The sequence below is a fragment of the Accipiter gentilis genome, chromosome W, assembly GCF_929443795.1.
Source record: "Accipiter gentilis chromosome W, bAccGen1.1, whole genome shotgun sequence".
Lineage (NCBI taxonomy): Eukaryota > Metazoa > Chordata > Aves > Accipitriformes > Accipitridae > Astur > Astur gentilis.
The window spans coordinates 33690737-33707849 of NC_064918.1; the positions used below are offsets into that span (position 1 = coordinate 33690737).

Here is a 17113-nt window from a genome sequence, read left to right on the forward strand (position 1 = left end):
ATTTAATGGAAACCATGATAGGAAACATCACAACCCTACCCTGCTGGCTACATAGCAGAAGTCATTTCCAATGTCCTTAATAATATCATTAACTGTTACCTGAAGTTTTTCACATGATCTTCCACTCCTGAGAGATGAATAGAATGCTGTAGTGCATTCAAGTAAGTCAAAGCTTGTGTTGAGGATCCCCAATTCACATCTGTGGGAAGATATGAAATTTCAATATTTTATTTAAAGCAGTTCAACATAAGACTACATGATCACAAAATGAATGTTGAACACCAACTGGCTAAAAGACCCTACAACTAAATAGGCAATTCTATTTAAAGATAACATTCCTGTAGAAGATGTCCAATAGAAGTTACAGTTTGATATTTTATAATAAAGAAGAAAAAGGAGGAAAAAGAGAAGAAAAAGAGAAGAAAAGGAGAGGAAAACAAGAGGAAAAAGAGAAGGAACCGAGTTGTTTCCAACATTGCAAACACTGTCAACTTCAGTTAAAAAAATTAACATTTAGGAAAAAAGATGTTTAGTTATTCTACATCACAGCAAAGCAAAAATTAACCTTGCAAAGCATTGTCTAAACTAAGTCAAATACTTTCAATGAATAACTTTTGATGCAATAAAGAGGACAGACTAGATTATGCAGTTCCTTTTAGAATATTATTTTTATGAGGAAATTAAAACTCTTAGTATCCTCTCTAGTTGTTCCCATATATGTTCTTATTTTGCTAGTTACAATTAATTTATCATTTAAGTACTTTATAATCTTCACAGCATAGGATTTTGCTTTTTCCTTATTGTCAACTTCAGGAACACTTTTTGGCTCAATCCTGCTCCATGTTGCACTTATAATCATATAGTGTTCTTAAAGGGAAGGAAGAAAGTGTATAAATTGTTATTCATAGCTACAGGAATGATTTATTGAAAAAAACCACAAACACTACACAAATCCCTTTCCAATTCAGAAGAGTACAGGAGCATCTCCTTTAATTTCCTGTCAAAACATGCTTTTCTGGTGCCTTCAACACTGCAACCCAAGCTCTTCTCATATGCACCTTGCCCTCTAACTTTCATTCAAATGTTTATGTCTAAGGGCAAACATGTTAGATTTGGATGGATCTTGATATACTTGGGTGGGAGGGAAGACAACAGCAATGAATATACAGGCATAATTCTATTTCATTGCAACTGGAAAGTCTGAAACAGAATTTTGAACTAGCCATCCAAATAGAATTAAGGTTTCATTTTTCTCTAAACAACATGACCTTTTCCTTCCTCTACTCCCCACTTCCCCACACCAAAACCAGAAGAAATCCCTATACATACCTGGTTTCTTGTAAGTGACATAAATATAGAGTCCAAGGACTATGACATATGTTAGAAGTGCTGCCCACCAATTAATGACAAACATTACAATGCAGCACAGAATAGCTCCAACAAGAGAAATCCACATATTGTAGTATTTGAAAGCAGGACGCCAACCTACTCAAAATAGGATAGGGGAGGGGAAAGGGGAAGACAATTTAATCACTGCTCCAAGGGAAGGGGAAGGTAAAAGCTGTTCATCTTTCTTCCTCAGTGCTCTGCATCACATTTCATAATAATGTGCATTGGTTTCAGTAATGTACAAAATAAGGACTTTGACACTTTTACACTTCCAATTTTCCAACACATTTGATATTAATTTGCATCTTTTTTAAATAGAGGGCAAAATTAGAAACATTTCCATCTCTAAAAGTGTGTCTCAAAGAGAGTTTGTGCCAGTATATCTATTAAAACAGGCTACTAGAACCTTTGGCAATAGCTTGCATTACACAGTTGATTTTTGCTTTTGAAGGTAGTATAACAGGAATTATCAAGTGTCTCTATCACATACTAACTGGTTCTAGGTGTGTATTTTTAACATTTCCATGTGACTAGAAATTTTCACATTAAAAGAAAAAGGACAGATGTATCCTAGCAGAATGCAAATATGTCAAAGTACTGGATTGCCACTGTTTTACACCCTTATTTGTCACAAGTTTATCCAAGATCAGGTAAATACACAACCCCAAGACCACCCCCCCAACATACACAAGATTAACGACTGTATTAGACATACACCTGTTATGTAGACACTGAGTTATGCAAATGCTCTGAAAAAAATAATTATATTTATCAGTTCAGTAGATAAGAACCTTTTAGTGACATTATTTATTTCATTATGAACCAATAGAGGACTGAGCATGAGATCCATTGGTTCTATAAGTATTGTCATTTGGCTTCTTCCTTTATTCTAACTAGCCTCCCACACCAAACAAAGGCTATAAAAATATGGCAATACTACCTTGCAATTCCAGTTTCTTCTGCACTGGAAGACTAAACATATTAAGAGATAAATCCAAAGAAGAGAAAAGGGTGGGTCTTGAACTCCAGATACTGAATTAGCAAGAAAGCATTCTTCAAGTGATAGTCCTTAAAGGAATTTAATCACAGAAAGGAGATACGACAGTGGCAGATATCATCAGAGATCCATTTGAGAGTTTCTGAATAAACATTGAATTATCTTGTGTCTCAGCAAATATGACCAAAATCAGTAGCTCCCAAGCTTTACTGGGCATGGATCACTTAGTCCTCAAAACTTCAGAAGACCCAAGCATACACCATATTAAGCTTGCAATTCAGATGCACAATGAAAATCAAATAGACATTTAATAAATAAATTAAACTAGACATTTAACTTACTACCTTATAAAAAGTGTTTCTGCATCTAGAAATTGCAGATTAAACTTTCACCCCCAAAATATGGTTCCTACCTGGAGATTTTGCTAGAGAAGCGTGGAATACAGAGAAGTTAATCAAGGCATATGAAGCCAAGAAGAAATTAGAGATAATTGGAGCAATGATGTTCAGTTCAGCTATAAAATAAAAAACAAAGCAAGCTGTTATGAAATATGTCATAAAATGGCTTTATAGATTCCAGAGTAAAAAATCTGCTACAAACAACCTTATTTTATGATGCTCTCTACAGAGTAGTAGTTTGTCCTTTCTGTTCAACAGAGCTATTAACTTAATAGCCTCTTATTTACTGACTGTGAGTTACCTTCTAATAGACAGGAAGTGTAACTTTTAGTTTTAAGAAATAAATGTTTTTCCATGCTATCAACTGTTTTGAAGTGCTACATACTTTCTCAAAATAATTCATTCAGGAGATTTCTTTCCCTGTGTGGCTTGATCAAACAGTGCAGCAATGTACTGAGTTCTGAAGAACCTCAGAAGCAGTGGACAGAGCGTTAATATATACACAGTATGTCTCTAGCTAAAGTCTCAATTCTCAAACAGCACAGAATAAGAGACTAATAAGATTAAGAGACAGTAGAGACAGCATTGCTATACCTACCTTAAACAGAGATAGGGGAAGGATGAATGAGCAAATAGGAAAAAGAAGTTTAATAGCACTAGCATAAGGACACATGGGTGAACATAGCACAATTAGTTTGCCATCTATTCAAAAGACCTGTATTCCTATCTAGACTAGCCTTTGGCAACAGTGACATCAGCTGTCATCTCTATTGTTCATAGCTTAACAGAACACCATACTTTTGAAAGTCCTGTTCATGTAAGTTTGACATTTACCAAAGTTATGTTTATAATTATTAAAAATCTGAAAGAAACTTTCACATTTACGTTGTATAACATCTCTCTACCTCAAGCTAAAGCTATATTTTCATTGATTGACAGTATCTAAGACCAGATATCTGAGATGATTAAGTAAAATGCAGTATTGTTACAGTTCAGATTTATTCTAATTCTAGATAGAGTTATATGTAGAAGACAGGAGAAAAGAGTCCTCAAACTAAACATATTTAGAATGCAGGCTTAAAATCAAACTGAGCATTAAACCTCAAAGGACATTGTTATCAACTTATGAGATAGAATAGTATGCTTCATAAGGACAAAAGGATATTGAAATTTATTATAATTTAAAACTAACCAATTAATATGAATCCAAGAGCAATTAAGAATGTTAGAAGATATCCTCTCAGTGGTTCATTGTTCTTCCCATAGCCTTTAGCAAACATCAGAAATCCTGGATAAATGTTGTCCTTGCACAAAGCCTAAAAAAAAAAAAAAAAGATTCAAAAGTTAATATGCATTTTGTTCAAAAATGTATCTTTATAAATACTTACTAATGTGGTCTTTCACTACATACATTATCTTCCAAAAAGAAGGTTTATAGCCAACATGGTCTATTTGCAATTGTCTTTGCATTTTGCATTTCTTACATTCTATCCTTCAGTAATTTCTACCTATAAGGACAAGCTTCACTTTTTTGCAAGTGGTTGACTACTATATTTTGCTGGCATCTTACAATAACAAAGAATCTTTCTTTAGAGACAAAACAGTGTTTCCTCCAAAATTGGAAAGTTTGCCCAATGTAAAATTAATTCTCTGCTTCAGTACTTGCATTTATATTCTGCAGCAAAACCCCTTCCATGTTTGACTCCTTACTGAACTTTTGGGGAAGATTGTTAGAGGATACTAAAGTTTTACTGAATGAAAGAGAACTCATAAAACAAAATGAAATTAAAGGGTTAAAAAGAAGGTAAAACAAAATACTTTCAGGAACACCAACAAAATCAATGTAAAGTGACTTATACAAGAACTGGTATACAGTCATATTGAGTTATTTTCATAACGTATTATCTGAGGATTAAGATTCAACAGCTACAAGTTTTACTTAATGCGGTTTCCTTCTATGATTACTTCTAGAAAGGAACTAATTTGATATGTAATCTTTGTATGTGTTCCATTGACACTAAATTTAAACATTTCTTAGTGCTGAGAGAAAACAATTATCTGAATATCTGGAGACTATGTTTTCCTTGCTCTTCAGAGTAGAAACAAGGACACCAGCAGAGATGAACTGCTACATATAAATGTCCTGGGACATATGGCCATTAGGACAAAAGTAACCACCATTTCAGCTAATACGATCCTTGGTCCCTGTTCTAACAAAAGCCATCTAAAGGAGTTTGTAGACTCCTGTAACATTAGTTATGCCACAACTTACCTCTAACAAACTAACCGAAAACACAAGATTTGGGATGAACTATGTTTTAGCTATATTTAAGAACAGTAACACGCTATATACCAGAGTTCTCTTCCAAAAGTATGATTCAAAACTTAATTAGAATTATTCTTTAAAAGATTATGATTTTGCTTCCATACTTACTTGGAAAATCTTAGGTGCACTCACAAAGGATGCTAATGCAGAAGAAAGGGTGGCTGAAAAAATACCTGCAGAAATTAATGGTGCAAATCCTGATACCATGCTCATCACCTGAAAGCAAGACATAATTTTTTTTAAAAGCACATGACAAAGTATACTATACAGATGGATGTAAACATTAACTACACAAACAGAAAAATAAAATACTGTGTACCCTCCAGTTAAAAGCTGTTTGAATATCATGCATTCATATCAATGCCTCTTCCAATACAAGAACGAAGGGGCAAATCAGGTGAGATAAGCAGATCCTAGTTTCAGAACAAGAGAAGGTGGCTTTTCACACAATACATAGCCCAACCATGTAATTCTCCAGTCATGTGAATCTATGGCATTAGTCTCCATAAGCTCATAAAAGGATTGGAAAAGAAGTTATGGAAGAAAAATGCATTGGAAGCTGTTACATATTTTGACTAATCTACCACTGAATAACATAGTCTCAGGAAACCCAAGTGACAAAAACACTGAAGTCAGGGAACGTCTTGGGAAAGTTTGTCTTGTCTATGGATCTGTTTCTCAACATCTCTTTCACTGGAAATTAAATTTGTTTCCCATTCAAAATCACAAGGACTGGATAATTTTGCTTTCTATGCCCCCAAGGTCACATCCTAGGATGTCTTTGTAACTCCAGTGAGTGAAATATAATATGTGACTTTTGGTAGACTAGATGACTAACAAAGTGACAAACGCTCAGTAGGCTTAGTGTAAAGGAACAATGTTGATAAGACAATAACCCCAAAATAAAAAAAAACCAACAAAGTAACTTCTGTCTGAAGACCTTGTTCTACCATTATACTGCTCTGCTCCCTTACCATAGCTGCATCCAGCTCTGCATGTTTCAAGTGAATTAAGACACAGAACTGTGGATTTAAGAACAGTCACAGTTCAATACTTAGATTAATTTTCTTTATGAAAAAAAAAAAAGCCTAGGCTGTTTGAAGACAGCCAGTGTTAAATAATTTGGTAACAACTTGAGAAGCTGATGTTTTCAGTCAATGAACCAAGCCCAGCATGATGCCTGCCTTTCAAGCAGAATATAAGTGTCAGAATGAGGTTCTGAATTATTTGTGCTGAATATATACCTCTTTCATCCTAGCAACTTCTTCTAGAATAGTAGAATGGGGACTGAAGGAAAGGGAGAAGAAGAATGCAGAAGTGTCTAGTTACTGCCACTTGAAATTGTAAAATCCAGCTGTTCCAAGCAATCTTATTAAGTAGGGCATGCTCCCAGAAACAATATACAGATGGTTGAGGAAATTCTATTCATATTCCTAGGGCTAAACTAATGGCAAAATTTGGCATTTTTCTCCAGGTCAGACAGTCAAAGACTGCTGGGCCTCTCAGATAGGAAACTGAATCTCTAGGTTACATTATGTTTCACTGGTCAGTTCAAGGCATTCCTTGTCTAAAAAGAAATGAAAGATCTGTGGATGCATAAGATGAGAGTGATGAAGTAGCTGTTATAGTTAGTAGTTTAAGAAATAAAGTATGGGATTTCCTGGAATATTTTTGAATTTCACCAGAAAAGGTTATGGTAGGACAGGCATTTATTCATACAACTCAGACATACTCATTAGTTAAAGATACCATGAATGTTTTCATACTACTAACACTTCATTAACCTTTCCCCTCATATTATCTCAGTGCTTTGAATACTTTCATACTTGGTTACACAAGATTAAGCTATTCCTTCTATGTCCAGGATTAAGGTAGATTTACACTCTACAGAAAGTGACACAGTTGTAAATGCCAGACTCAATTTTATATATTTCTGGAAGAGAAATTAAGGGTATAAATGCTCTACCGACAAATATTTCAGAGAAGAGTTATGTTTTAAGAACATAATAAACAAACATAGAACAACATTAGTAGAAGCAGTATGAAAATTTTGTTTCCTGTGAAAATGGCTTGATCAAGAAGGACTTCTTATGGACAGAATCTGTTTAAAAATCTATTCCCTTGCTTTTCTTTCCATCCAATTTAAAACACCGATATTTCAAGGCCCATACTATACTATATTTTCATTGACTCCTTGCAATTTAGTTCTTATAATCTACTCAGATGTTACATTCTCTTTCTGGGTTCTGTTCATTGCTCCATTTATTTATACTATCCATTTTTTAATTTTATAAATTTGAGAAAAATCGAAGATGTATGCAGACAGCATTTGTTCATTATAAAAGCTAGTAAGTTACAACTCAAGTTACCACTGTAAAAGAAAGACATTAGGAAGCTTCTTCCAAAGGTGGGAGGGGAGACACAGCGAGTCAGAGAGATAGACAGCAAGACAGAGACAGAGAAATGCACAGACACAGGCAGAGGCAGAGAGGGGGGCTAAGGCAGAGACAGGCAGAGAGGCAGGCAGAGATGGAGGCTGACAGAGGCAGGGAGACAGACAGACACATGGATACACACACACCCCTCAATAACACCTGACCACACAGACACCCAGAAAGAGAGACAGACACCCAGAGAGAGTAACCCAGACAGAAAGAGACACCCAGACACCCACCCACCCACAAACACACCCAGAGACACTGCCAGAGACACACACACAGAGAAATCAACAGCAACAGACAGCCAGCCACACCCAGAGACACACGCACATATAGAAACACTAACAGAGTGATACACACACACCGAGACACACACACCGAGCCAGATAGACACCTGCAAAGACAGTGACACACACACACGGAGACACAAAAACACACACAGCTAGAGACAAACCAACAGAGACACACAAATACATACACACAGAGCCAGAGAGAAATACCACCAGAGATAGACACACAGCTGGAGAGAGGCACTGCCAGAGAGGTATGCATGTGCACACACAGCCAGAGAGAGACCAACAACCACCCACACACAGCCAGAGAAAAAGGCACCACCAGAGAGACACCCAGCACCAGACCATGACCACCAGAATGCAACACCTGGAGACACACAGATACCTGGAGACACACACACAGGCAGAGAGAGACACCCAGACACACACACACAGCATGACACCCACAGAGAGAGGAATCCACAGAGACGCCCAAAAACACACCAGCAGAGAGCAAGGCACCTCCACAGAGACACCCAGAGAGAGGAACAGACACCCAGAGAGAATCATAGAACAGCCCACGTGGGAAGGGACCTCGAAAGATCATCTGGTCCAAGCTTTCGTGGAAAAGCGAGCCTAGATGAGATTATCGAGCACCCTGTCCAATTGCATTTTGAAAACCTCCAGTGATGAGGACTTTACCATGTCCCTGGTGAGGTGGTTTCAGTGATTGATTGTTGAGAAACAGTGTCAAATGCTTTGCTAAAGTCCAGGTTGTGACTGACCAGTAAACCCCCTACAATGGAAGAAAGCTCAAAGGAGATGGGCAACCATGATGTACCCATGAAACTCAGGGAATAATGTAGGGTGTGGCAGACCACAGCTGTTGTGAAGAAAGCTGGCTTTATCTCAACACAAAGAGCACCGGAGGATGGTCTTTTTTTAGATAAACAACTATCAACAGCTGAGTGGATCAACTGGTGGTGTAAATGTTTCTCCCTGAGTTCATTAAAAGAGTGTGAATGTCTCTCTGAGTTAGCCAGACCAGCATGGGGGGGTGTGAATACGTGGCTCAGTCCAACATAGATGTACTGGGTTTGCATGGCAAGGTTTTGGTAGCAGGGGGGGCTACAGGGTTGGCTCCTGTGAGAAGGTGCTAGAAGCTTCCCCTATGTCCGATAGACCCAGTGCCAGCCGGCTCCAAGATGGACCTGCCGCTGGCCAAGGCCAAGCCAATCAGCAACAGTGGTAGCACCTCTGATAACATATTTAAGAAGGGAAAAAAGTTGCTGTGCAACAGAAACTGCAGCCAGAGAGAGGAGTGAGAATATGTAAGAGAAACAACTCTGCAGACACCAAGGTCAGTGAAGAAGGAGGGGGAGAAGGTGCTCCAGGCGCCGGAGCAGACATTCACCTGCAGCCCACGGTGAAGATCACGGTGAGGCAGGTTTTTCCCCTGCAGCCCATGGAGGTTAATGGTGGAGCAGATATCCACCTGCAGCCCATGGAGGACCCCACGCCAGAGCAGGTGGATGTCCCTGATGGAGGCTGTGACCCCATCAGAAGACCATGCTGGAGCAGGTTTTCTGGCAGGACTTGTAACCCCACAGGGGACCCACTCTGGAGCAGTCCATTCTTGAAGGACTGCACCCCATGGAAAGGACCCATGCTGGAGCAGTTCGTGAAGAACTCCAGCCCATGGGAAGGATCCATACTGGAGAAGGTTGTGAAAGACTGTCTCCCATGGGAGTGACCCCATGCTGGAGCAGGGGAAGAGTGTGAGGAGTAGGGAGTGGCAGAGATAACATGTGATGAACTGAGCGCAACCCCCATTCCCCATCCCCCTGCACCGCTCAGTGGGAGGAGGTAGAGAAGCTGGGAGTGAAGTTGTGCCCATGAAGAAGGGAGGGGTGGGAGGGAAAGTGTTTTTAAGATTTGGGTTTATTTCTCATTATCCTACTCTGACTTTTGATTGATAATAAATTAAATTAATTTCCCCAAGTTGAATCTGTTTTGCCCATGACAGTAATTTGTGAGTGATCTCTCCCTGTCCCACGAGCCTTTCATTATATTTTGTCTCCCCTGCCCAGCTGAGGAGATGGAGTGATAGAGTGGCTTTGGTGGGCACCTGGAGTCCAGACAGCGTCAAACCACCACAAGGGGCATGCCCAAGAAAATAAGGGGATGCAGAGAAGGGGCATACCCAAGAAAAGAGGCCCAGGAAAGGAGGGGCAAGGCCCAGGAAAGGAGGAGGTCAAGGTACATGAGAAGAGGGCAAGACAGAGGCAAAACCCAGGAAAGGAGGACGAGGCAAGGAGGGCAAGGCCCAGGGAAGGAGGGTGATGCAGGAAAGAGGAGGGTAAGGCAAAACCCAGGAATGGAGGATGAGGAGGGGAAGAGGATGACGAGAAGAGGAAAATGAGGGAAAGGATTAAGAAAGGAGGAAAAAGCAAAGCAGAGGAGGGTGAGCTGAGGCAGAGGAAGGTGAAGATCAGGAAAGGAGAATGAGGTGAGGCAGGAGAGGGTGAGGCCTAGGAAAGGAGGCCAAGCTGAGGCAGAAGATGGTGAGACAAGGCCCAAGAAAGGAGGGTGAAGCCCAAGAAAGGAGAGTGAGGCAAGGCCCAGGAAAGGAGGGTGAGGCCAAGGCAAAGCAAGGCAAGGTTCAAGGAAAGAAGGACAAGGTGAGGTAGAGACAAGGCCCAAGGACCTGTGAGCAGGGCAAGGCAAGGCCCAAGGAGCTGGGGGCGAGGTGCTGGGGGAGAGGCACTGGGGGTGAGGCCCACATAGTGTGGGGTGAGGGCCAAGGAGCCAGGGTCAGGGTGAGGTGAAAGAAAGGCAAGGAGCCAGAGGAAGGGTGCAATGAAGGTGAAGGAACCTGGGGAAAGACAAGAGTGAGGCAAGGGCCTATGAGCTGGAGGCTAGGGGAGCGCTAAGGAGAAGCCCAAGGAGAAGAGTGTGAGATGATGGCCAAGGTGCCAGAGCCAAGGAGCCAGGGCAGAGCGAGCTGAGGCCTGAAGAGCTTAGGGTGTGCTGGGGGCAAGGCGAGGCCCGAGGAGCTTAGGGTGTGATGGCAAGGCCCAAAGAGCCGGGGGCAAGGAGCTGGGGGAGGTGAAGCCAAAGAAGCTGGGGGTGAGGCAAGGCCCAAAGAGTGCGAGGCAAGGGTGAAGGAACCGCGGAAAAGGTGAAGGTGAGTTGAGGGCCAAGGAGACTGGGGCAAGGCCCAAGCTAGGCAGGGGCCAAGGAAAGGAGAAAGAAAGTGAGGTGAGGCTCAACAAAACAGGGGAAAGGTGAGGCCCAAACAGTGCAGGACAAGGGCCAAGGAGTTGGGTATGGGGTGAGGGTGAGGCGAGAGCCAAGGAAAGAGGGACGGGGAGAGACAGGGGCAAGGAAATAGCAAGGCACGGCCCAAAGACCTGGGGACAAGGCTAGGGTGAGGCGAGGGCATATGAGCTAAGCTAGGGGCATGGAAAGGGCAATGGAGAGGAGAAAGGGGGCAAGGTGAGACCAGGCCCAAAGGGCTGGGGGTAAGATGAGGGCCAGGTGAGGCAAGGGCGAGGTGAGGGTGAGCCTTGGCCCAAGGGATGCACAGCGAGGAGAGGGTGGGGAGATGAAGGCAAGGTGAGAGCAAACCTTGGCCTGAGGGCAGCGAGGTGAGGGTGAGGCGAGGGTGGAGAGGGCAAGGTGAGGGTGGAGAGGGCGAAGCGAGGGTGAGGCAAGGGCGAGCCTCAGCCCATGGGCAGCAAGGCAAGGGCAAAGCGACAAAAGGCAATAGCAGCGAGGAGAGGGCGAGGCGAGGGAAGGCGATAGTGGCAAAGTGAGGGTGAGCCTTGGCCCAAGGGCAGCAGGGCTAGGGTGAGACAAGGGCGAGTCTTGTCCCAAGGGTGGCAGGGCCAGGGCAAGGAGATGGTGAGGCGAGGGCAAGACGAGGGTGAGTCTCAGACTGAGGGCAGAGAGGTGAGGGCAAGCCTTATCCCAAGGGTGGCGAAGTGAGAGCGAGCCTCGGCCTGAGGGTGGTGAAGCTTGGACCAGCCTCAGCCCAAGGGCAGCAAAGCGCAGGCAAGTAGCATGCTGAGGGCAACAAGGCAAGGGTGAGTCATGTACTAACCTTGGCCGAAGGCTGTGAGACAAGGGTGGCAAGGGCGAGCCTTGGCCCAAGGACAGCAAGGCGAGGGCGAGGAGAGGCCCGAGGGCAGCGAGGTGATGGTGAAGCAAGCACGAGCCTCAACCTGCAGGCGGGGAGGCGAGAGCAAGGGAAGGGAAAGTCAGGGTGAGGCCAGGGCGAGCTTGGGCCCGTGGTGGGCAGTGAGGTAAGGATGAGGTGAGGATGAGCCTTGGCCCAAGGGCAACGAGGAGCCAGCCTCAGCCTGAGGGCAGCGAGGTCAGGACAAGACGAGGACGAGCCTCTGCCCAAGGGTGTCGAGGGCGATGCAACAGCGAGGCTTGGCCGGAGGGCGTTGACAGTGAGGTGAGGGCGAGGCTTGGCCCGAGGGCATTGACAGTGAGGTGAGGGCAAGCCTCGGCCTGAGAGCAGTGAGAATCGGGCAAGGCAAGAATTGAGCAAGGCTCAGTCCATGGGTGTCGAGGGTGAGGCGAGGGTAAGCCTCAGCCCAAGGGCAGCAAGGCACGGGCAAGCATCAACCAGAAGGCAGTGAGGGGAGGGTGAGGCAAGGGCGAGGTGTGGGTGAGCCTCGGCCTGAGAGCAGCAAGGCATGGGCAAACCTCTGCCAGAAGGCAGTGAGGGTAGGGCGAGGCAATGGCAATGCGAGGGTGAGCCTTGGCTCAAGGGCGGTGAGGTGAGAGTGAGGATAGGATGATCCTCAGCCCAAGGGCAGCAAGGAGAGAGCAAGCCTCGGCCCAAGGGTGGTGAGGCGCGGGCGAACCTCAACCAGAAGATGTTGAGGGGAGGGTGAGGCAAGGGTGAGGTGTGGGCGAGCCTCGGTCTGAGAGCAGGGAGGCGAGGTGGGGGTGAGCCTTGGACCAAGGGCATGGAGGTGAGGATGAGGCGAGGACGAGGCAAGGCCCGAAGGCAGCAGGGCGAGGGTGAGGTGAAGGCGATCCTGGGCTCAAGGGTGGCAAGGCGAGGGCGAGGCAAGGGTGAGCCTCAGCCCCAGGGTGGTGAAGCTTGGGCAAGCCTCGGCCTGAGGGTGGCAAAGCGCAGGCAAGCATTGCACTGAGGGCGACAAGGCAAGGGCAAGGCACAGGCTAAACTTGGCCTAAGGGCAGTGAGACAAGGGTGAGCCTTGGCCCAAGGGTAGCGAGGTGAGGGCAAGGCGTGGGTGAGGCGAGAGTGAGCCTCAGCCTGAGGGTGGTGTGGCAAGGGCGAGGCGAGGACAAGCCTCAACCCAAGGGTGGTGAGGTGAAGGCAAGGTGAGGGCAAGGCAAGGTGAGGGTAAGGCGAGGCCCGAGTGCCGCAAGGCAAGGCCCGAGTGCAGCAAGGCGAGGGCTAGGCAAGGGTGAGACAAGGCCCGAGGGCAGCAAGGGCTAGGTGAGGACGAGGCAAGGCCCGATGGCAGCAGGGCGAGGGCGAGCCTTGGCCCAAGGGCAGCAAGGAGAGGGCAAGGCAAGGCAAGGGCAAGGTGAGGGCAAGCATCGGCTCGAGGGAGGCAGGGAGAGGGCAAGACTCAGCCTGAGGGCAAAGAAGAGAGGGTGAGGCAAGAAAAGGTGAGGGAGAGGCAAGGGCAAGGCAAGGGTAAGCCTTGGCCTGAGGGTGGTGAGTTGAAGGAGAAGCAAGGGTGAGCCTCAGCCTGAGGACGGATAGATGAGGGCAACGCAAGGGCAGGGCATGGAAAGGCACGGGCAAGGTGAGGCCCGAGGGCAGCGAGGCCAGGGCGAGGCCAGGGCGAGTGAGGTGAGGATAGGATGAGCCTCAGCCCAAGGGCAGCAAGGCACGGGTGAGCCTCTGTCAGAAGGCAGTGAGGGGAGGGAGAGGCAAGGGCAAGGCGTGGGCAAGCCTTGGCCCGAGGGTGACGAGGTGAGGCGAGGGCAGCAAGGTGAGGGTGAGCCTCCGACCCAGGGCAGCCAGGCAAGGGCAAGGCGAGGGTGAGGTACGGGTGATGCAATGGCGAATCTCTGCCTGAGGGCACTGAGGTAAGGACAAGGTGAGGGCAAGTCTCTGCCGGAGGGTGTTGAGGGTGAGGCTTGGCCTGAGGGCAATGAGGTGAGGGCGAGGCAAGGGCAAGGTGTGGTGAGGGCAAGCCTCGGCCCGAGTGTGAGGTGAGGGTGATCCTCGGCCTGAAGGGTGGCAAGGCGAGGGCGAATGCAAGCCTCTGTTGAGGTGAGAGCATCAGCGAGGTGAGGGCGAGCCTCGGCCTGAGGGCATTGAGGGCAAGCCTCAGCCTGAGGGTGGCAAGGTGAGGGCAAGGAAAGGTGAGGGCAAGGAGAGAGGGCGAGGGTGAGCCTCTGCCTGAGGGCGGCGAGGGTGATAAGACAGTGAGACTCAGCCCAAGGGTGTCGAGGGCAAGCCTCAGCTCAAAGGCGGCAAGGTGAGGGCAAGGAGAGGTGAGGGCGAGGAGAGGAGAGGGCGAGGGTGAGCCTCGGCCCAAGGGCTGCGAGGTGAAGGCAAGTGTCAGCCCCAGGGCGGCGAGGCAAGGGGGAGGTGCAGGCGAGCCTCTGCCCGAGAGTGGCAAGGCGAGGTGAGGGGGAGCCTTCGCCTGAAGGGTGGCAAGGTGAGGGTGAGTCTCGGCCAGAAGGCAGTAAGGGAAGGGCAAAGCAAGGGGCAAGTTAAGAGTGAGCCTCTGCCCAAGGGCATTGAGGGCGAGGCAAGTGCACGCCTCGGCCTGAGGGTGGCAAGGCGTGGGCAGCAATGCAAGGGTGAGGTGAGTGCAAGGCGGGGGAGAGGCCAGGCCTGAGGTGTGGCAAAGGACCAAGAACAGAAGGGCAAGGTGAGGGCCAGGCAGAGGAGGACAAGGCCAGGCATGAGTAGAGGGGCGCAGCAGGCACAGGGAGGCCCAAGTCAAGGCCCGGACGCCAAAGCAAGGCCCAAGGCAATGCTAGACAGGCGAGGCAAGGCCTGAGGCCAAAGGGAGGTGGGCAAGGTGTGAGAGACTGAAAGAGTTAATGTCTCAAACATTGTGGTGGGGCAAGTTCTGCCTAACCATGAACTCTGCATAACAACAAACCCTGCATAGCAAGGAACCACAGGTCAAAAGAAGTGGATAAGCACAGATCAGCACAGGACATGAGCAACAGGACAGGGAGGGCATGCAGAGGGTACTCAGCTCTGTGTTCTGATATGGTGTTCTGATATGCTGAGCAGGGCAGCTCACCATGCACGGCCAAAGATCAAACAATGGTCATGTCTGTAGGAAAGGAGAAGTTACTCCCCAAATGACCTCCAAGCCCACTGACCCATTTCCCCAAAGGTTCTGAAAGCACAAACTGATCATGACACATAATTAGCCTAATGCGTTTGAGTGCCCACCCAAAGGAGGGGCAAGGATGATAAAAGGACACAAACTGAAGCCTCATGTGCGCATGCCCACCAGAACTGGACCTTTAGACTGACTGGACCAATGCTGGACCCAGGACTGGTGAAATCTTTCTCTTTTCTCTTCCTTTTTCTCTCTCTGTCTTGCTCTCTCTTTCTCCTTCCGTTTCCATAATCCCTACACCTCATCCCTTTAAGACATAAAACCATTGACCAAGTCTGGGACTAGGAGTGGATGCAGCCGCCCCTAGGCTCTTCTCTGAGAAGGAGTCTAGAAAGCAAGGGGGTCTGCTCTGAACCTCATGATTCAACGGGAGGGATCTCCTTATTCCCTGAATTGATGTACATGGTTACCATGGGTTACACGGTTTACTGAGGTAGTCTCATGCCAATTCCTGTTGTGAGAAACCCTGCCACCTACTGTTATGCCTCCCAAGTTCAGTTTGCTTCTGTCATGAATAAAATGTTTAACTGATCGTTTGGTGTCATTTCACCTTAATGTAGCCCGAGGGAATTCTGAATTCAACACAACTCCCTGGTCTGTCCAGCCAAGGTTGTGACACAAGGCCAAAGGGGAAACTGGTGAGCTGGCAGGTGAAGGGAGGCCCAAGGCCAGGAGGGCGAGATGGGCGAGGCCAAAGCGAGATGGGCAAGGCCTGAGCCCCAAGGAGAAGTGAGATGGGCAAGGCAAGGCCCAAGAGGAGACAGGCGAGGCCAAAGCAAGATTGGCAAGGCAAGTCCCATAGCCAAAGCAAGGCCCAAGGTGAGACAGGTGAGGTGGCAGGCAAGGCCTGAGGCAAGACAGGCAAGGCAAGGCCTGAGGCAAGGCCCAGGGGGAGGCCCAAGGCCAAAGTGAGACAGGCAAGGCCAAAGTGAGGTGAGACAGGCAAGGCCAAAGTGAGGCAAGACAGGCAAGCCAGTGGGCAAGGCAAGATTGGCGTGCCCTGAGGATAGGTAAGGTCTAAGTTGAGGAGGGTGGGGAGAAGCCTGAGGAGACACGGGCAAGAGGAAGGCAAGGGGAAGGCCCAAGGAGAGGAGGATGAGCTGAGGGCAGGGCCTGAGGCACCAGGGACATAGTGAGGGCAAGGGCAAGAGGAGGACAAGGCCTAAAGACCGGGGGTTGTGAGGCAAGGGTCCAGGAGCCAAAAGGGCGAGAAGAGGGCAGAGCCTGGGGGGGGGGGGGGGTGAGGCCCAGAGGGAGGTGGATCCAGTCAAGACCCAGAAAGAGTATGGAAACAAGAGTGTGGACCAATGAGGGGTACACCCAGGAAAAGAAAGGGAGACTGAGATGGAGCATGTTCAGCAAAACAGGGGGAGGGGGAGGGACTAAGGAAAGGGTGGGAGGCATGCCCAGGAGGGAGCGCATACACACAGCCCCATAACACTTTGCAGAGACATACACACACAACCCATTCCAGTATGCCATGGTGTTAAAAGGAACACTCAGCTTATAAACCATAATCCAGAACGCATAACCACAAAACCTAGAAGCCCACTTATGCAGATAGCTCTAGCAGAGAAATTTTACTTCCTTGCAAGTGCACACAGCATATGAAGGGCTGATAGCCAGCAAGAGTTTCAGTTATTTGGTCTAGCCATTGTAGAGGAAAAGTAAAGCTGCATGAAAACAAACAGTAGCTTCTCTATTATCTTAGGGGTTTTTTTTTCTTTGTAGTTTTGTTTGTTGGTTTGTTTTTTTTTAATATAATGAATATGGATAATACTGTATTCAACCCCCTTAACTGTTTTCCAGTGTTTTATAGCCTACAACCTTTGCAAGAGGAGTATTTTAGTAGAACTTGTACACTGTTTCTGGAATTTAGCTTCATGCTACTTCTGACTGTGATCCAAAATCAGACAGTTTCAT

At 46.8% G+C, this 17113-nt stretch overlaps 1 protein-coding gene across 4 annotated transcripts in view; it reads right to left on the reverse strand.

The window, feature by feature from the left end:
* LOC126035438 (solute carrier family 12 member 2-like) overlaps positions 1 to 17113 on the reverse strand; it is a 124347-nt gene that overhangs the window by 56230 nt on the left and 51004 nt on the right. For all 4 annotated transcript variants that reach the window (XM_049793990.1, XM_049793989.1, XM_049793988.1 and 1 more), the window contains 5 exons: positions 5219 to 5326; positions 3977 to 4100; positions 2799 to 2900; positions 1330 to 1485; positions 100 to 199 (listed from right to left, as the gene is read on the reverse strand). In XM_049793990.1, the coding sequence (XP_049649947.1) occupies positions 100 to 199; positions 1330 to 1485; positions 2799 to 2900; positions 3977 to 4100; positions 5219 to 5326 (590 nt within the window). The remainder of the gene's footprint in view (positions 1 to 99; positions 200 to 1329; positions 1486 to 2798; positions 2901 to 3976; positions 4101 to 5218; positions 5327 to 17113) is intronic.